Source organism: Eptatretus burgeri, chromosome 3 (assembly GCF_056783735.1).
Source record: "Eptatretus burgeri isolate ZD-2024b chromosome 3, Ebu_testis_v1, whole genome shotgun sequence".
Classification (NCBI taxonomy): Eukaryota; Metazoa; Chordata; class Myxini; order Myxiniformes; family Myxinidae; genus Eptatretus; species Eptatretus burgeri.
Window position 1 is genome coordinate 88308555 of NC_140963.1, and position 21395 is coordinate 88329949.

General features: G+C 43.4%; 1 protein-coding gene across 8 annotated transcripts in view; it reads left to right on the forward strand.

Annotated features, from left to right (window-relative positions):
• Positions 1 to 279: 279 nt before the first annotated feature.
• The window catches only part of QTMAN (queuosine-tRNA mannosyltransferase), an 86480-nt gene continuing 65364 nt past the window's right edge, over positions 280 to 21395 (forward strand). Inside the window, exons 1-2 of one of the 8 annotated variants that reach the window (XM_085874407.1) lie at positions 1061 to 1465; positions 1620 to 1677. In XM_085874407.1, coding sequence (XP_085730533.1) covers positions 1445 to 1465; positions 1620 to 1677 — 79 coding nt within the window. In that variant the 5' untranslated portion in view covers positions 1061 to 1444. Of the gene's footprint in view, positions 326 to 582; positions 723 to 842; positions 921 to 1060; positions 1466 to 1619; positions 1678 to 21395 lie in introns of those variants that run through there. The other 7 variants (XM_085874414.1, XM_085874408.1, XM_085874406.1 and 4 more) reach the window with 7 other exon arrangements.

Here is a 21395-nt window from a genome sequence, read left to right on the forward strand (position 1 = left end):
GCGGTGTAGTTGTTGTTGTGAAGGTAATGTTGAGGTAATGTTTATTTTTGCAGATGAGATCCTGTTCTGGGCAGTGTAGTTGTTGTTGTGAAGGTAATGTTAAGGTAATATTTATTTTTTCATCGCAAAAAGACTTTAATTTGATATATTCATGAAGCGAATGTGAGAAGAATTCTACGTTCGCTTCCAGACTTTGCCTATTCCAGATTACTGTAAGTGATTCTTCACCATTGATAGATGGGGCCAAAAACGATATTTCGGACAATATTTCAAAAATTTTCTTGGCCCTGGTATGTTCTACTGGATCGGGCATTGCGTGCCGGAGGTACGTGCTCTCCCGAGTGCCCTTCTTGTTAAGTTTATTATATAATGGTTGACATTTTCAGATTGAGATTTATGACTTGTTAAAGTTGCTGAAATTGTTGATTAATGGATAATTTAATGACTGTGAAGGAAACAACCCAATTGTCATTTTGTTTTTTGAAATAGCCATGGCTTCAGTGATATTGTCAAATCACATCCTCCTTTTGTTTTGGGGGAAAACCGGGAATACGTAACGTACGAAATGACGTCACTTCCGTGAACGTCTATAAAGGCGACAGCTGCGCGTGACGCATGGCTGCCTGCAGGTGTCGTGTGAGACAGTTTTGGCGGTGTATTGTTGCAGTGCTGTTTACTGGATCAGGCTTGATCGTTTCTGCGTTTGTATCTCAATACAAAAGGTAAATGCACTACCGGATAACATTAAATAAATGGATATCGGAGTTACGCCGTGATCCTGATCTTTATTTATTTATTTATTTATTATTATTATTATTATTATTTTTTTTTTTTTTTTTAACATCCACCTCCCCCCTGACATCACTCTTTCCTCAATTATGCTGTCGGTGTTTCTTTGTTTCCAGTGTCGACGTTTCATGGTGAATTGAATGTCACTCATTTCATTTAACGGGCCAACACGTTTTCTCTTCCGTGTTGAACGATGTGATATTATTTTTGACTTATTCTCGTTTCGTTATCGTTTGTAAATGAATGTGAAAGTCGTTGATATCACGGACTTCATTTCGTAATGTTGAATTATAAATGATTGAAAAAAAAGAAGTAACGATGAAGATGAAGAAGTGAACAACGCATGGTACCATTACACCGCCAGAAGTTATGTTAGTTACGTACTGCACCACTATTTGCGTGTACGCTGTCGGGAGAGAGGTTATGTGCTGTACATATAGTGGGACATTGTCGGGAGACTTGTGTGCAGTATACTGTGGTGAAATATTCTATTTCCACTGGAGTCGCGCCGGTTCGGGGATGTTCCATCACCGATGAGCTTGAAGAGCGCTCGCTAAGTGGCTTAAGCACTCCAACGAAGCGGTTGATGAGGAACGGCTGGCTTGGCAAGCAATAGCAAGCTGGGTGGTAACGGAACACACCCTCGGTGGCCTGAATGGTGTCTTTTCATTTCAAGGTATCCATTTATTACGTACTAAAAGTTGGTGGAAAGTTTTAACTTGACTCCTGTCTGAACCCACCATCTCACCCCTCACTCCTCACTCCTCACCCCTTACCCCTTACCCCTCACCCCTCACCCCTCACCCCTCACCCCTCACCCCTCACCCCAGCACCTCAGTCCTCATGGTCACCATACATGGCAATTTGAAAACGACAAAAAACGGGTTAGTAAGGATCGAAAGCGTGTTTTTTTTTTTTTTAACCCTTTGCGTGTTGTACTTACCGATTTGCAACGAGATGAAGATAATTGAAACAAATTTTTTGTTTGAACTCTGGTTATTCGTCAAACTTGACATCCAAGTTGTGTTTTTTTGCAAATACCATTTTAAATTCACAGTCCTATTAAAAAAAAAATAATTGAGCAACAAGGGCATTGCATGTCAAGTGTCCACACCCTCCCTACACTAATACCTCATTTTCTCCCCATATGTTGGTCATTTATTCACTTGGGTGAAAAAACTCAAAATACCAACTTTTAGACCTGTGGGCCCATTTTTGGGGCCCCCCAAATTTGGGTGCCCCCGGCTGCCCCACAATCTTCCAGAGGCGATATCGCAGGTTGTAGTGGTCCGATTTGGCTGATCTTGGTATCAAAATGCTTGTAAAAGCGAGATCTTTCGAATCACATAAAGTAAAATCACTCTCAAACGGCAATTCAAAAAGTTATAGTTTGGGGTGCCCTTTGAGCTTGGGTCCCCGCTCCCCAGCCAAACCGATGGTCCCGATTTTTTTCGTGTGAGAATACCCCTTCATATACTCCAACACCTCAGCATAAATGAAAATGTGATCTCAATGGGTTCAAGTGTGATGATGGTTTTATTGTTCGGGGACTCGGGTGCTGGACACACAATACGCCACAATACATCGCACAATGTTTGAACACAAGATTTCCAATACACTATATCAGTATATTGTACATAAATTTTCCACATGCACATGCAGGAACTGGAAGCGGTTTTTTTTTTTTTTGCATTTTTACATGTTTTGAGTGATTTCCAACCCCCCCCCCCCAAAAAAAAATGTTGGAGAAAAGAACTATAACTCTCAGCACTGTTGACATCATATTTAATGAATAAGATATAAGATTCACTTGAGTGACCCAGCAGTATTGGCGGTGGAGGTTTTGCACTCTCCCGAGTGCTCCCCCTCTAGTTTGACAGCTGTGTTTCTTTTTTACTGATTATGTAGGTTCTACCTGTAGCAGTTTTTGGTTCTACAGAAAGAAGTTTATCAGAAATGTCTAAAATGCAGTGATCTTCAATGTCAGGAAAAAATAAACTATTTGCGGGCCCGTTTGGATGAAGAAAATTCACTTTCACTTCATGAGTGTCCTGAAAGGCTTCCATGATGCAGGCAAGCCACCATTTTCCATCATAGTGCACTGTGACATAACCTGAGAGTTTCCCGTTAAAAGTTGGTGTAGATTTTGAAATAGCTGACTTGATACGGTGTTCGTCGCGAAGGCTGAATTCGCATACTTGAAGAGCAGTTTCAGAAATAGGGATGAAAGCATGAAGTTTTTGAGTTCCAGCTATGGTTTTGGCCGTTTTTAACCTTTCTTCCAGATTTCGTTCTTCCTCGTCATACGCCTCTTGGATCCCGTAACCGAACTTCATTTCATTCAAACCATTTTCAGCAAAGGCGAAAAGATCTTTTGGAGAAATAATTTGACTGTCGTAAGGTCTACACAGGAAAGGTCTGTAATTTTTGGGGGGTTGGGAAAATTCATTTTTCATTAAGAAGAGCTTACGGCAGTCGCACGGAAAATGCAAGCCCACCGTACGTCCTTCGTATGGTCGACGTGGAACACATCTACGTCATAGCTTGGCTTTGTCGAATTGCTACGGCGAGCGTAGAAATGAAAAAAGTTATAACTCCCCAGTTATAATTCCACAGCGCCCCTACGGCCTGTAAAATATAGCCAAACGGCGTAGGCCCACCCTAAGGCCACCTCAGTTTCTCTACGGCCGCCGCACGTTTCTGTCAATTCAGAGGGCGTACGGCCGCCTTATCCTCGCCGTAGAGCAAATGTGACTGAGTACTTCCACCGACGAACTGAATGAACAAAGCGCGAAGATGCGGGTCGAACAGGTGGGAAGACACGTGAACAAACATGAACTCTACGTTTTGTTCGGTTTTTTAAAATGTATTGGGTTTTTAGGGCCAAACTTTCTCGAAAAAATTGTTCGGATTCCAATTTGTTCAAACAGCTTGGCTGTTTGGATTCTGGGGGACCACAGTATATTATAGTTATAGTATATTCAGTTATATATACTGGTATATTTTTATTTCAGCAAAAAAAAGGACTGGTATATATACCCACTCGTTACCGTCCGTCTGGCCGCACGTTCGCCTTTGGCCCCCTTGCGGGCACCTTGAGGTCTCCTTGCGTCTGCCTTGAAAATTATATTGCCGCCGCAGGGACGCCCTAAGGTCACCGTGCGACATCAAATCAAAGACCATACGGCACCCCCACGTTTTCGGTCTCCACAATTTATAAACACGCCGTGCGGCTACCCGAAAAATAAAAACATATGTGACTGCTACATTGTGTGACCGTGGAAATACTGCGGCCACCGTAGAATTGCTAGTGGCCGCACATTTTGGAGACCTCACGACCGCCGTGGCAAATGTCACCTAGGCCTTACTATGTCAGGGTCACCAACACATTGCATTCTCGCACCCTGTTTAGATAAGCCTGAGGTTGAGATGAGATGTTTTAATCTCCCTCTGTCCCTCACTCTCCCTGTTTCTCCCTGTCATTTTATTTTTGGATATGTTAAATACATCACTCTCAAAGCTTTAACTGCTGATAAAATTTGGCCAAAAATTAATAAAGTATTTTATTTTTCAAGTAGCAAAGTAAAGGAGGTCTCTTCGGAATTATCTTTAAAATGACAAACTATTTCTCGTAAAATATAATTAATGTGATAAAACTTTTTCATTGCTCCACTCTTACATTTTTTATATATATATATATATATATATATATATATATATATATATATATATATATATATATATATATATATATATATATATATATATATATATATACACAGTAGACTAGGTGTAAGTCTTCACCATCGGGACCGAGAAAAAAGTGACTACTTAGAAATGTGACGACTTACGCGTATGCGAACATTCATGATGACTGTGGGGTGAAGGATGAAGTCTCGCGTGGCCTGGACACGTATGTGTGAGAGCCGACTATTGTACCAAAAGGAAAACACAATCCTCGGGGCATAGGTGGGGGTTCATTGGTGAGTTGGAAAGTGATCAAGCAAAGATGGAATTCATGAATCATTTTATCAAAAGTAAAGATAATGAACAACTGTAAGACAACAACTTCGCCTGCTTATCACCATGATGGGATTGACCAACGAACCCCAGAGACTTTTCTGGCAGCATCTGCCAGAAAAGCACAGTCTCATCGGCATTGTGCACGTCCCGAGGCTGATACCTTTCCAAGATGTCTTTCAATTTGCCATCCTTCCAGTGGTGCACCACTGCCGAATCCACGCTGCCTGATTCGCCGCACTTCTTGACCTTGCCGATTCCCCACCTCACTTTGAATCTGTCTATCCAGTACATCGGCAAGGTCTCGGCATAATCATGCCCGAGGTCCGCAGCGAATTTACGTGCCTTCAGCAGCAATATTTCACCGTCCAACCGAATATTTGGCTAAGCCGACATTTGCCGAAACCAGATGATGAGCGCGTCATCGGCATCTTCAAAGGACACACATCTCACGCGTTTCACACTTACCATCGGCCTTTGCTGTCAGGTCAGATTCAATCTGTGACCTGCTACAGGTATCATGTAAACCTGTACTAACCTGTTCCATGGTCGGGTTGTCGGCGACTGAACCGTCTCCCCCACCAGGTTTTCTGGTGAGGAGGGTGTTTGGATATGGACACCCAGCAGGATTAAAAACAAAACCTGTCAAAGGGCGGAGGAGCTCCTTGTGAGCCAACGACCATCCATATCTAGTGCCCAACTGTGTCTGCGGACGTCCTCCTGCAGTTGGGTCACTTCTTATTAGGAGGTTGGTGGCAGGATTTGCACTCCAGCCACCGTAAAACCCTTCATTCCGCAAAACGCAAAAACGCAAAAAAATCTGAAAACCCACTCCGTGGGAGTACCTCATGTGCAGCTTCCCTTCGCAGGGCAGCTCACCGGATGACGGGATTGGGGAAAAGCCTTCGGGACCCCCAATCTTTGATGATAGGAGGGAAACCACGGGGTAACATCCCTGGGTCAGATTGCGGGAGAGTGTGTCGGAGTGGTGCTGAGGTGTCGTCCACCAGACGGCGGTCTCCTTGGGTTAACCTGAGGTGGTCCCTTCGGGTGGGTGCCTGGAATGTCCTATCCCTAAGAGAGGATGATCACCTGTCTCTGTTATCATCTGAGCTCAAGCGTTTGGACATCGGGATTGCAGCTCTCTCTGAGGTTCGGAGACCGGATTGCGGCGAGATAATGGTGGGTGGTTACACCTACTATTGGTCTGGTCGCTCTGATGGTTACCATACCCAAGGAGTTGCTGTAGCTGTGTCCAATAAGCTGACCCCAATGATAATTGAGGTAACACCGGTCAACGAGCGTATTATGAGATTAAGGATTCGTCACTCCTTAGGTGTCATTTCCCTGGTCTCTGTTTATGCTCCGACTGAGGCGAGTGATCTCACCGTGAAGGATGCATTCTATGCCACACTCGAGTCTGTGGTTGATCAGTGCCCCAGACGAGATACACTTCTAGTCTTGGGGGATTTCAATGCATCGACTGGAACTGATAGGGACGGTTATGAGGTGTGTGTTGGTCCCCATGGGTCAGGAACTATGAACCAGAATAGCACTAAGTTCCTTGACTTTGCAAGAAGTCATGGACTTAGGGTGGCTGGTTCATGGTTTCAGCGCCCACAAGCTCATCGCTGGACTTGGTATTCCAACGCTGGCGGTGTGGCAAAGGAGATTGACCATGTCCTCATTGACGGTCGTTGGAGGATGATCCAGAACTGCAGGGTCTACCGGAGTGCTCAGTTCCTCAATACTGACCACAGGCTTGTTGTAGCAACTCTAAAGCTGCACCTTAAATCCTGGAGAATGGTACCATCCCAGCCGAGGCTGGATGTTACCAAGCTCAGGGATGAGAGAGTAGCTGAGGAGTTTGCGAACAGGCTGAGTGGACACTTGGGGGGTCTGGGTGCTTTGGGGGGTCCTGAAGAGTTGTGGAACGCCTTCAAGACCACCGTCCTTGATGTTGCCGGTGGATGCCTTGGAGCTCACCGCAGGGCAAAGAAGAATTTTGTCTCTCAAGGGACACTGGATACCATTGACCAGAGTCGCAGGGCCAGGCTGAATGGCAGAGCTGAGCTGTTCAGGGAGCTGAGGCGTAAAACTGTACGTGCACTGAGGGTGGACAAGGAGGCCTATGTGCGAGGAATCTGTGAGGGGGTAGAGCATCACCTGTGGACAGGTGATTCTCATCCCGCTTACAGGGGAATTCGCGCATTACGTTCATCCAAGCCCATCCCTCGGAGCACTGCAGTTCGAGCAGAGATTGGTAGGCTCTTGACAGAGGAGTCTGAAGTGAAAGCCCGCTGGGCCGCTGGGCCGGTTACTTTGAGCGGTTGTACCAGGCTGATCCCCCAACTGTCGAGTTGGACGTCAAGGGTGTTACAATCCCTGTTGCTGACCCTCGAATCAACTGTGGTCCACCTACACTTGTGGAAACACGGGCTGCGGTGAACCAGTTGAAACGGGGCAAAGCTCCAGGGATCTGTGGCATCCATGCCGAACTTCTCAAGGCTGGTGGAAATGCTGCACTCGTGTCGTTGCATGCAGTTTTGTGCTCTGCCTGGAACACAGGCATCATCCCAACTGACTGGAAGAGGGGCCTTGTTGTCCCTCTCTGGAAAGGGAAGGGTGATCGCCAAGACTGCAACAACTACCCAGGGGTGACGCTGCTCTCAGTGCCGGGCAAGGTCTTTGCTCGGATAATTCTCGATAGGGTTCGCCACCATCTGCTTGAGCACCAGCGTCCAGAGCAGTCAGGCTTTACACCAAAGAGGTCAACGATTGACCGTATCCTTGCACTTCGTGTCCTCACCGAACGCAGACGAGAGTTTCGGCAGGGGCTGCTTGCAGCCTATGTTGATCTCTGTAAAGCGTTCGATTCAGTGAATCGGGATGTCCTCTGGAGGATTCTTGGTCTTCGTGGGGTGCCACCAAAACTGATCGATCTGATGTCTGAACTCTACTCTGGTACTGAGAGTGCTGTGAAGTGTGGTGGTACCATCTCTGACTTATTTCCAGTTGTTATTGGAGTTCGTCAGGGATGTGTACTTGCCCCCACACTTTTCAGCACTTGTATGGACTGGATTCTAGGGAGGATGTCGGAGAGATCAAGTTGCGGTGCGTCATTTGGGAATGTCAAGATCTCGGACCTTGACTTTGCAGATGATGCAGTCATCTTTGCGGAGACTTTAGACATCCTCTTGGGGGCCCTCGAGGTGCTGAATGAGGAATCGGAGCCGTTGGGATTACGGGTTTCTTGGGTCAAAACTAAGATCCAGGCTTTTGGTGACATCTTGGATGCTGCTGTCCTGTCTGTGTCTGTTTGTGGTGAGGATGTTGAGGTCGTGGAGAGATTCACTTACCTTGGCAGTGATATTCATGTCTCTGCTGGCTGCGAGTCAGAGGTCAATAGACGTCTGGGTCGGGCCTGGGGAGTCATGGATTCACTGGATCATGGGGTGTGGCGCTGCCGGTACCTGTGCGGGAGGACGAAAGTCCGAGTCTTCAGGTCCTTGGTACTTCCAGTCTTGCTCTATGGGTGCGAGACTTGGACTCTGACCAAGGATCTGAGACGGAGACTTAATTCCTTTGGTACCAGGTCTCTTCGGAGAATCCTTGGCTATCGCTGGTCGGATTTTGTGTCCAACGAGCGGTTGCTGAGAGAGACTCGGATGAGATTTGTTACCTGCATAGTCCGTGAGCGTCAGTTGCGGCTGTATGGACATGTGGCTCGTTTTCCTGACTCTGATCCTGCTCACCAGATTCTCTCAGCGAGGGAGTCTCATGAGTGGAGGAGGCCAGTGGGTCGACCACGTGCCTCATGGTTGCAACAGGTTGACCATTATCTCAAGGAGATGGGGTTGGGCCTGGCATCTGCCTGGGGGATGGCCAGACGGAGGCCCCTGGAGTATCGGCGGAAAGTGGACGCAGCGACGTGCTGTTCTGGCACATGCTCCCATACCTGACCTGACCGGCCTCGCGATCTTCTCCACTTGTCCAAACATCGTGCCCTTATTCTTCAAGATATCGTTCAATGTCTGCTGTTTGATGTCCAACTTCTCAGCTGTGGCTGTTTTCTTCATCAGTGGGTTTGCCTCGCAAAACTGGATAATGCCGTATTTTTCTTGGTAGGTTTTAGTTGTAAGCTTATGCTTAGTCGCCATTGTCCTGCCTGCAGTGCAATCAACGTGTGTACGCAGTTATAAATAGCGTATCACTGGCGGTGTAAACCAATGAGCGAGCATCACGATTCCATGAAATCGGGATTCTCACGAGGCAGCAGTTCCATGTGATGAGTTAGGAGTGGTAATTTACTTGAGTTTCCATTACGTAGGAACGGACAACATCTGACGACTTAGACGAAGTGACGACTTAGAGATGACGACTTACAGAGGGATGACCCTTTATTCATAGGGACTTAACATGAGATAAATTCGGGACTTTTTGACGCTGCCGACTTAGGCGAAGTGATGAGTTACACGCTGCCGACTTACGCCTAGTCTACTGTATATATATATATATATATATATATATATATATATATATATATATATATATATATATATATATATATATATATATATATATATATATATATATATATATATGTACACACACATAGGTCAGTTCCTGACTGTGCCACAAGCGGTGCCCATTCTACAGGCCATGCCTCCACTCTTCTCCCCCAGCGTCACAAGCACTGCCCATTAGCCAGGCCACACCTTTCCCTCCAGCGGCCCAGAAATCGCCACCAGCTTTTTTTGCTCCACGTAGCTGAGTCTTCATAGGCCTCTGGTGTTCATTTGAAGACGGCACAATGCGTCTTCTATCATTAAATAAAGGTACAGTTTTGAGGAAAGAAAGGTACATTTTGATTACAACTGATGCAGAGGAAACGAGGTAATGCATGCTTTGTTTAACTCCGTGACGTGGCGGGTCACTAATCGACCATGAACGCCAATAACTCAACCACGTGACCTAGGGTCCTCCATCTAAGGTTTATCTGGTTATCTAAAATAATCACGTGACTTAATTACCAGGGAACATGCCTTGTCCGAACCGGATCACTGAAACGGGTCACCTGACCGGGTCAGATGCAGCCGAGCAAAACTTCCAAGGAACGTACCGGCTGGAAGAGCGGATCGTTGGGAGATGAAGTCCCGACTCGGCTCGGATACGGACCGTATTGGACAAATGAAAGAAAAGATGAAAACAAACTGGGAACATTTCTACACAAGCAATCAAGCATTTATTAACAGACAGGTGAGGAAAAATATGTGGCACAGTGAATGGATTTATCATTGTATGCAAGCAGGGATAGTAAGGAATTTGTGGGGTGCGACAACAAGGCAAGCAACTTACTAAGCGGACACAGACTTATTCTGATATATCTTCTCCACTCTTTACTTAGGCAAGGACAGATGCTATATATATATATATATATATATATACATATATATATATATATATATATATATATATATATATATATATATATCTCTCTCTATCTCTCTCTATCTCTCTCTATCTCTCTCTATCTCTCTCTCTCTATCTCTCTCTATCTCTCTCTCTCTATCTCTCTCTATCTCTCTCTCTCTATCTCTCTCTATCTCTCTCTCTCTATCTCTCTCTCTCTATCTCTCTCTATCTCTCTCTCTCTATCTCTCTCTATCTCTCTCTATCTCTCTCTATCTCTCTCTATCTCTCTCTCTCTCTCGCACACACACACACACACACAATTTATTCTGGATGGTGGTCATACTTTTCCTACTGTTTGCAAAAGACACCTTGGAATAATTAACGTTCATTAACTAATGCTAACTAATTTATTGTTTTGGAGGAGATACGCGCACGCACGCACGCACGCACGCACGCACGCACGCACGCACACACACACACACACACACACACACACACACACACACACACACACACACACACACACACACACACACACACGCACACACACACACACACACACACACACACACACACACACACACACACACACACACAGACACACACACACACACATCAAAAGAAAGGAGAAGATTAGGGCTAACGGCCTCGCAATACCTTACATCGTTGGCCGACCGTGCTACCCAGTATTAGTCCGTGGGCTTATGTAACATTTTCTGGATTTGTCATTTTTGGGGGTAGATTTGTGGCAACCATGTCTAAACACATCTTGAAACTTCACTGGTTTAGAAAAAAAAAGGGTGCCAGTTTTTCCATTAACATTTAGGGCCTCTATTTTGTCAAACTTAATATTTATATTCATATTTTGTCATGAAAGCAGATCACACAAAATGGTGTAAAGAAAAAAAACTTCACTTGCAGCAACAAAAAGAACCTCTTCACTTGAAGAAACTGCCGACTATTAATATATTTCAGCAACTATTTGCATATTTATATTATTATTTCATAATGTTCGCAGATCCCACACAATGGTGAAAAAGCAAACCGTGTGCGTAATTGTCGAAAAAAAGATCGTGATGGACTGTATCGCCATGGCTTGCAAAAGCAGATTGTAGAACATGGTCTTGTGCTCAATGACGTTACACTTTCTGCACATTCCTTAATCTTTTCTTCACTCAATATAATCGTCTAAACAGTAGAAAAAGTTAAGTTTAATGCTTTGCTTAAATAAATACACTTACTTATAAAAATCGCTAATTTCTTGAAATTTTCAGATTTCACTCCAGCTTTTGACAATTAATCCATGATATTCGATTCTCAAATCAGATATAAAACTTAGATTATCAACTTCAATTAGTTGGTGAGAGTCTATCATGTTTCCAAATCAAGGCATGTTTGAATAAGCCGAACATAATGGCGAATTTAGACCCCAGCAAGCTGACAGAGGGCTGACTAAGGATGATGCCTTGCTGAAGGATAATTATATAAGGCGGTTAATTATTTTCAAAAGGGGTGCTGAAATGAACCCAAACACCCAATTTTCATTCATACCTTCCCTTGAGTTCCCTTGGTATGCATGCAAAGTCTGAGGCTGTGAGGTTTTATGGTTTGAGTTATGGAGGACTCACACACACACACACACACTCACACACACACTCACGCACTCTCACACTCACGCACTCACGCACTCACGCACTCACGCACTCTCACACTCTCACACTCTCACACTCTCACACTCTCACACTCTCACACTCTCACACTCTCACACTCTCACACTCTCACACTCTCACACTCTCACACTCTCACACTCTCACACTCTCACACACACACACACACACTCACACACTCACACACTCACACACTCACACACTCACACACTCACACACTCACACACTCACACACTCACACACTCACACACTCACACACTCACACACTCACACACTCACACACTCACACACACACTCACACACTCACTCACACTCTCACTCACACTCTCACTCACACTCTCACTCACACTCTCACTCACTCTCACTCACTCTCACTCACTCTCACTCACTCTCACTCACTCACTCACTCACTCACTCATTTATTGGTATAGATTACAATCTAAGGTACATTTTGCTTGCAATATGTGAAAAATTGGTTTTTGCCAAATTTAAAGGCTTGTTGCCATGCTATCCCTCTCCTTTCTAGTTCTCTTCTCCCCCTTTCTATTTCCTCATCTTTTCATCTCTCTCCTCCTCCCCCACCCTCTCTCTCTCTCTCTCTCTCTCTCTCTCTCTCTCTCTCTCTCTCTCTCTCTCTCTCTCTCTCTCTCTCTCTCTCTCTCTCTCTCTCCTCGCCCCCTGCTGGCTGTTGGTACATTGTGTGTACTGTCATGGCCGCTCCTTGCTTCATGTCGTGAGTACCCCTCCTCTGCTGTGCTGTTTGGTGTTTCCACTCTTCCCATTTTTCGTTTCCCATGTGTTCGTTTTTTACTTGTGGACTTTTCCCGTGTTTTTTCTTTTACTTCCTGTCTGGAGAAGACAGACAGACAGACAGACAGACAGCCCACGGTCTCGTGTCGAAAATCGTAGGCCGAAGGCCTGGCATGGCCGCCGGGGGAGGTTTTTCTCTTTCACTGCGACCGTGTTCTTTGTTAATTATCAACTTCAATCGTTGATTTCTTGGTGTTTGTGAAAACGCCTTATTTCTCTCGATAAATTTTACTAACCTGTTTTCTTGAGTTAGAATGGTGGGTGAACGTTTCTGTATCGGGATGTTCGAGTCACTAACTCGTAAACACGCTGTTTTTTGCTTCCCTCCCAGTGAGGTGGAACTTAACGATGTGCTTTCCGCCATTGGTAACATCGTTGGTTTACATAATATTCGTGCTGCTTCTCACATGAATAAGAAGTTTGTTGTGTTTGTGTCGGAGGAACACATGGTCGTCACGGGGGTTGAGCATGGCCTGTTCATCGAACCGAACACTTACTTCTCTGTGTTCACTTTGCAGGCCCCAACAGTTAAAGTTAACATTAATAATATTCCACCATTTATATGGAACCAGGACTTGTGTAACCAGTTAAATAAGCTCGGTAAGGTTGTGTCGAGGATCTCAATGGTGCCGATGCGAAGTGTTCGCGATAAATTTAAACACGTCATGTCCTTTAAAAGAGTGGTTTATATGATACTACCTGAAAATGGAAAAACACTGAATGTTGAACTCAGTGTAAAAATCGATGGGTTTGAATTTGTTGTAGAGGGGAAGGACATGGACAAGGCAAATTCGGAGGGATCCGTAAACAGAGCAGAACTTTCTGTTGAGCCAAAAGTATGCATTTCACAAGTAATAGGAGAGGCCATAGATGAAGCACTTGATTCAGATGAAAACCGCTTCTACCCCACATTTCTGTGCTTTACGATCTCAAGAGGATCAAGGGGAAAACGACACAACCTTAGGGTCTCAAGAAAATGTGATTAAATTCCTGGATGATACATTCAGGAAAAGATACGTAAAAATCAAAGATTACTTCTCAAATTTACACAATTTCATTAAAACTGCAAGGAGTATGATTCGTGAACTTTATTAGGTTAACATGTCAGATCCTCAATTCCAAAGGTTAAAGAAATGTATTACTCTGTCTGGTAAAGAGCTTCAAGAATAACTAACAGAATGGTGATAAAAGTAGCATCCCTGAACATCAATGGAGGCCGCAGTTGTGTGCATTGCCTCCAGGTATTTCAGCTCTTCCAAAATGAAAAAAATTGACGTGCTAATGCTGCAGGAGATGCATGCAAATCAGTCTTCTGAGGATGAGTGGTGAAAAATCTTTAAAGGTTGTCTTTTTTTTCTCGAGTGCGCTTGTTGAGGCCAAGGCTGGTGTGGCAATAGTGTTGCATCCTCGACTCCAGCCTTCGGATGTAACTTGTAAGGAAATTTGCAAAGGTTACTTACTGTCTCTGCAATTTGTCAGTGGTAAACTAAAGATTTGCATGACAAATGTTTACTGTCCTTGTGCTAACTCTGAAAGAGGTGCTTTTCTGCACAAGTTGGCAGAGTTTGTAAGCACCATTGACTTAACCATGTTGTTGTGTCTGGGGGGTGACTACAACTGCACCCTCGACCCACAACTTGATCGGAACACTTGTGAGCCTCATCCACCCAGTGCAAGGCCTTTGGCACAGCTAGTCAAAAAGTTTAAAGTGGTGGATGTGTGGCGGGTACAAAACCATAATATCCGTCAGTATACATGGGTTTGTACATCAAGAAATGTTTTGACGATGGCTCGCCGAGACAGATTTTATGTGAATCATGAAATGGTAAACATTGTTAAGAACTCTTATATAAGGCCGTCTGGTTTTTCCGATCATCACATGATTGTTATGGTGTGTGGCTTTCCTCATCATGTCTGTGGAAGTGCATATTGGACTGTTAATTTGAAACTTTTACAAAGTGCACATTTTATAGAAGCTTTTAAAATGGTATGGGAAAAATGCGAGTCACAAAAGGTTTCATATTTGAACTTAAGGCAATGGTGGGACTGCACAAAGTCCCAAATCAAATGTTTTTTCCAACAATACTGCGCTTTCAGCACATACAACGCTTTTGGTGTGATATCTGCTTCAAAAAGCGATATACTTATCTGTGAGCAGAAAGCTGGATTGTCTCGCGTGAATGCCCAGCAGTTGTCGGAGAAAAGGACCCTTCTGGCTGAAATGGTGAAAGAGCGGGCAGCCGGTGCATTCGTCCGACTGCGGAACGAAAAAATCCAACAAGACACACCAAACAAAGGGTTCTTCAATTTGGAAAAAACGGTCAAGACCTCTCAACAAGTCCATGCTTTGCGCTCTTCTGGTGGTGATTTGTTAACCTCCCAGAGTGATATCAAGCATGAACTGCAAGACGATTTTTATAAACTCTTCGCAAAAAGAGCTGTGAATGAAGAGAACAGGAATGCGATGATTGAACAGCTCCCTTCTCTGTCTGAAGACCAACAACAATTGCTTGAACCTGGCATTTCTCTTGGAGAACTTACTGCTGCGCTCAGGGATAGCAAGGATGGGAAAGCCCCTGGACTAGACGGCCTTCTGGCTGAATTTTATAAAGCTTTCTGGGATATTCTCGGCCCTACACTTCTTGAGGTCTTTCAGGAGAGAGTTGAACAAGGTGAATTGCCATTGAGCTGCCAGAGGGCAGTTTTGTCTCCTTCCGAAGAAAAGAAACCTGCATGAGACCGCAAATTGGCGGACTGTGTCACTCCTCAACACGGACTATAAAATATTGTCAAAAGTACTTGCAACCCGTCTCAAGGAAGTCATCTCTTTCTTGAATGGCACTGATCAATCATACTGTGTTCCAGAATGTTCCATATACGATAATATTTTTTTGGTGAGAGACTTGATCAGTCTCGGTTGAACTACATCTCCTGGTTTTGGTTTATTACTTTTAGATCAAGAAAAAGCTTTTGACAGTGTTAACCATTCTATTTTGTTTGATGTATTTTTGCCCCAGATCGCCTTATTCGTCCCTGCCTGTTTTACCAAGAGGAATGCAGTGGAGTGGTGAGGGGTTTACATATTTAGGCTTATTTCTTGGAATTGAAGCATATGAACAAAAAAATTGGGAGAACTTCCTGGAAAAAATTAAATTGAAACTGGCAAGGTGGAAAAGATTGTACCGACTTCTCTCGCTTAAGACACGGTGTCAATCATAAATAACCTGGTGGTTCCTTTTATTTGGCATAAAGTTATCCCACTTGAACCTCCGAGGTACTTGGTCACAGGCATTCAGCGGGTTCTGACTGATTTTTTTTTCTGGGGTGGCTTCCATTGGCTGGGCCAAGACGTGATCTGCAGACCCCGAAATGCAGGTGGTCAAATTCTGATGCATATCCCAAGTCGGATAATGGCATTCCAAATTTTCACGATTAAGCGCCGACTGTACAGTGAGTGTGTTACTTGGCGACCTCTCACAAACGCCTAGTTGCAGATAGTGGAAGGTTTGAAATATGACGGTGAACTTTTCCTCACCGACTTGCAACATGTTGACATGTCTCAGCTCCTCAGTTTTCATCAGAGCCTTTTGAATGCTTGGCAAGTCCTCGGAGTGCAACGTTTAGAGGTATCGTACGATGCCCAAAAGTTTGTACATGAGCCATTAGTTTGGAATCCTTTGTTCTCAAGAATTTCAACCTCTAGGTTGTTTATGCATTGTTTCACCAGTGTTGGAATAAACAGAGTGTGAGACCTGTTGCAGCCATCCTTGAATGCCTGGCTACCTTTAACCTCACTTTCATTAAAAACTGGTGTTCGTTCTACTCGTATTGTGGAAAATGTCTTGAAAGCACTAATTCAAACCTTTCATAGACTAAACATCGGGTGGACTGGGGTAGATGAAGTGGTGGACTCACGTCTCTATTTCCCTGAACTTCAAATTTCCTCAAAAAAACAAGAGGGTGTGTTCTCCTCAAACTTAGAGGAAATTGGTGTGTTTCACGTCATGGGGAAAACGGCTATCTACAACATATGTCTGGAAGCATGTATACCTGGTTTTACAAAACTGTTGAAAAATCGGTGGAATGAGACCTTACCCGCTGGAGCTTTTTTAACTCCAGTGTGGAACAAAATGTATAGTTCTCCAACTCTTGGGTGAACTGGAGACCTGAATTGGAGACTAGCACATCAAGCCCTGGTCACACAGACATTACTCCATAAGTTTAATTCTTCTGTTCTAATTTCTTGTCCTTTTTGTGATTTGATTGAAAATGTTGCCCACGGTTTTATTGAATGTAAGAGATTGGTACCCTCTTTCTCTTCCTTCAACAGCTTTTCTATAAATTTAATTTTGTTTTTTCCTTTCCAGTCTTTATTTATGGAATCGGGGGGAATTATAAAAGTAAACCAGTCCTCTCGTTTTTGTCTTTTCTGTTTGGCATTGCTAAACTGGCAATTTATAAAACCAGGAAAGCAAACTTGAAGGGGAAAATGCAAATGTGCTTTTGTGCTTTAAAGGTATGGTTTCAGCACGAGTAAAAATGGAGCAGGCTTATCTTTTGAGCCTGGATATTGTGGGTGATCAGTGGTACATTGATGAGGTTTCGAGTTTCTTTTCGTGATGGAATTTGTTTGTAAAAGTGTAAAGTACTTAGACTTACTTTTTATCCCCCGCCGCGTGGTGGAAGGGGGATATTGTTGTCACCCAGGTCGTCCGGCTGTCCGTCCGTCCGTCCGTCCGGCCGGCTGGCTGGGCGTCAACATTTATAGCTGTGAGTGTGATAACTCATAAACTGTTCGCCATATCGATTTGAAATTTTGGTCACACATCTACCACCTGAAAAGGAAGAACCCTATTGGTTTTGGGCGTGGCCGGATCCAAGATGGCCGACTGGGACGGCCATCTTGAAAAAAATGTTTTTTTGCCATATCGATGTGAAATTTGTGTCACACATGTACCACCTGAAGAGGAAGAACGCTATTGAAATGTGGGCGTGGCCGCATCCAAGATGGCCGACTGGGCGGCCATCTTGAAAAAATGTTTTTTGTAATAAATGGAAAAATGCTTATCTGATTTCAATTATTTTTCAATGGCGGGGGATTCCCCATCTCTGATGGTATATTTGCATATATGTATTATTCTGTGGTGGTTTTTGACATGAACAGACACCCTTGTTTGTATTGCTTTTGTTGAATTTATTTTTGCTGTAAAATAGTTTGGATTTGTTTTTATGGAGTGTGCTTTCCTTGTGTGTTTTGATACTTTTATGATAAAAGTCTTTCTCTCTCTTTCTCTCTCTTTCTCTCTCTTTCTCTCTCTTTCTCTCTCTCTCTCTCTTTCTCTCTCCTTAATGTATCTTGAATGAAATTGAGGGGCAGTATTTTCAAGCTTTGTTTAAGACTAACCCTTCCTATACAATGAATGAAATTTGTATGTACTGGAATAATGCTTTGTTATTCAATTCCATTATCTATGATATAAATATTGCTCGGCCTATGTATGAGTATTGTACCATTTGAAATTGTTTATTGTATGGAAATATATCTATATATATGTATATATATATATATATGTGTGTATATATATATATATATATATATATATATATATATATATATATATATATATATGTCAATGTGTCTTTGTTTTTCTTTTTTTTTTCTTTTCTTTTCATTTCCGTGAAGCATTACCTGGAAAATGCTGTCACTTGACGGAATGATCTTTATGGTATGCATTTTTCATGCTTCGTCAACAGATTTGCAATGCAACCGCTACCTTTTTTCTCTGCTTGCAGCAGTGATGTCGACTGAGTACTTGGCTTCAGCATTATATTGCTATTTGCACATCCATGTGCACTATCGAGATTAGGTCTAGTTGTCACTGTAATATATTTGTGATATGTTGTTCTCAATGTGATTTGTAAAAGATAACGAAATGGCATGTTCAGGTCTATCATTGAGGAAGGTTACGACTGTCATATTGCATTATATTGTGGTATTGAGGTCCATTTCATCATACGATCACATTATATTGTGAGCAAGAATTTTGGTGAATTGTGTTTGTTCCTTCTGTTATTCAAGGTGTTCCATTTATTTGCACACTTGTGGGGAACTTTCTGAAATCATTGCTCAGCAATTCTATGAGCTAATATGAGGAATCACATTTTGTATAAGAATCTTGTGAAAATAAAATCCCAAAGTGACACTACTTTAACAAAACTGAGACATCATGAAGGCTAATCTTTATTATCTTTCAGTAGCCTCACACTTTATTCCCTGCATGAAGCCTTGATGTTCTTGACATTCAGAGTTTGATGAGAACCCAGGTTAGATGACTTGGAGGTGAGTGTGCATTCCTATCGGCCATTGGTCTCCGACCAGTTGATCGTGATCGACAGGTTGATCCCAGTCTTGAGCAGTCGATCTTTAAAAAAAAACAAAAAACTTAATATTACAAAAAAAACAATATATAGAGAGTGGGAAAAGCCGAGATTCTATACAGTCGTATTTAAAACTGTGGCGTTTATTGGTCACAAATGCAAGCTGCTGGAGAGTTAAAATAAAAATAAAAAATAGAGCTAAATGTAGGTGCACAAGCCAATCAGAAAGTATTTGCGTTTAACTGAACCAATTATCCATCTATGATGCAGTCACTGTACTGTCGTGGCTACCGTACAGTTGTCAGTTGCTCATTGCCTGTCACTGAACCGCCAAAACATAGAATAACCAGGGCTTTTCATTTTAATTTTTCTTGTTTCTCAAATTAATTTCCCAAAGCCAAAATTATGAGTGAGGAGCAAGGGCCATCCAAGGCGAAGGCAAACACCGACAATTTCCTCTAGGATTGACCGTTTTTACAGCCATTTTTCCCTGCTGTGCAGGGGTTAGGCTTTTTCTTGAGGCAATGTTTTATGGCCGGATGCCCTTCCTGACGCCAACCCTGGTCGCCTCTTACGACACACAGGGAAATGGTATACCTATTCTAACCGGGGCATACACCGGGACCAGTACACTGGTACTCACTTCGCCGACCTCAGATGGATGACAGGCTGAGTCAACCCCCTGGTGTTAATTCAGCAGCCAACGGGGCTTGAACTCAGGACCCTGGGATCCCAAGCCACCACCCTAACTACTAAGCCAACACCAGGCTTAATTTCCTCTAGGATTGAGAAAGTGAATGTCTTTTTACAAATATCAAAGACAAGAGCATCTGTCTATTTGTCACAGAGTGTCGCCTTGAGTAAAAGAGGCAAGTTGGAACAGCATCACAAGACAATGCATGCAAAATTTAAATAAAACTTTCCTTTCAATCGTGCAATTTGGCTGACAAAATTTTGGAGGTAAAAGGGCATTTTGAAAGCTCAACAGTCACTCTTTCCAAAAGCTGTGGCTAAAGGCAAGGCTAGTACAAAGGCGTCTTTTCGCATTTGCCATCTGCTGGAGAAACATAAACCATTCAGCGATGGCATAGTTATCTTGGAGACTATACGGTTGCTGCTGATACCTTATGCAAAGACTTTAAAAACAGATGAAATTACGACATCCATGAAAGGCATGCCGGGTGGCACTTCAACGGTAGCCAGAAGGGTGAAATTATTGGCCGAGGATGTCACTCAGCAAATACACCAAAACTTTTCAGACTGAATGTTTCTCACTGCAGTTTGATGGTTCGGTAGACATGATGGATACAAGCCCAGCTGATTTTTTTCATTTGCATGGCACTCAAAGACTCAACAAAAAAGGAGGATTTTCTCACTCTTTTGACACTCAGAGAGTACAAGAGGTGAGTGTATCTCCAACAAATTCAAAAGGTATGTGACCGAGAAAAACATTCAGATCAAGAAACTGGTTTCAATCACAACTGATGGTGTACCGGCAATGCTGGGTGTCAATGCAGGCTTCATTGCACTTTGCAGAAATGATCCTGAATTCCACTCCTCTGTCAATTACCACTGTGTTAACCACCAATAAGCACTAGCGAGCAAGGTTCTTGACTTTTCTCATTTCATGACAGTTGTTGTCAAGCTTGTCAACTCTATTTTTTCCAGAGCTCTGCAACATTCATCAGTTCAAATTGTTACTAGATGAGCTAAAAGAGAGTACAAGTTTCTGACACACACAAGTGTGACTTTTTGTCATTCTCACTTTTTCACTCGTGTGACTTTTTGGCATTCTCCACCATACATACCTTATTCTATCACTGTCAACAGGTATGTGGTTTTACCGTGTGAGACATAAGCCTGAAATCCGTAAAGGTGGCTCGTTTGATGTTTAACTGATGTGACCACGTTATATTTGTCTGCTTGACAGTGGCTGAGCTGAGGCCTCCCGATTGGAGGTGATGCTTTGGTGTCGGACATTATATGTACATTGGAGATCAGGGGAGTGCTCGTCACACTCCACCTATGTCGATTTACCCGCCGATTACAACACGTGCCTTCTGGTTGAGTGGTTTGCATTAGCGGGAACAATCGTCTGGGTGGCAGACGGATGGTTGTTCTTAGCAGATTATACGGTTTTACCATGTGAGACATAATCCGTGGCGATGCTCACCATAACAACCAGGAGGAGTGATTGATGTTTAAACGACGAATGTGGTCATCATTGGTTAGATATTTATCAGTATGCTGACCTGATGAGGGCAAATAAGCCCGAAATCTGGATAGGCTGTTGTTTTTTTTGTTTTTTTTTGTATA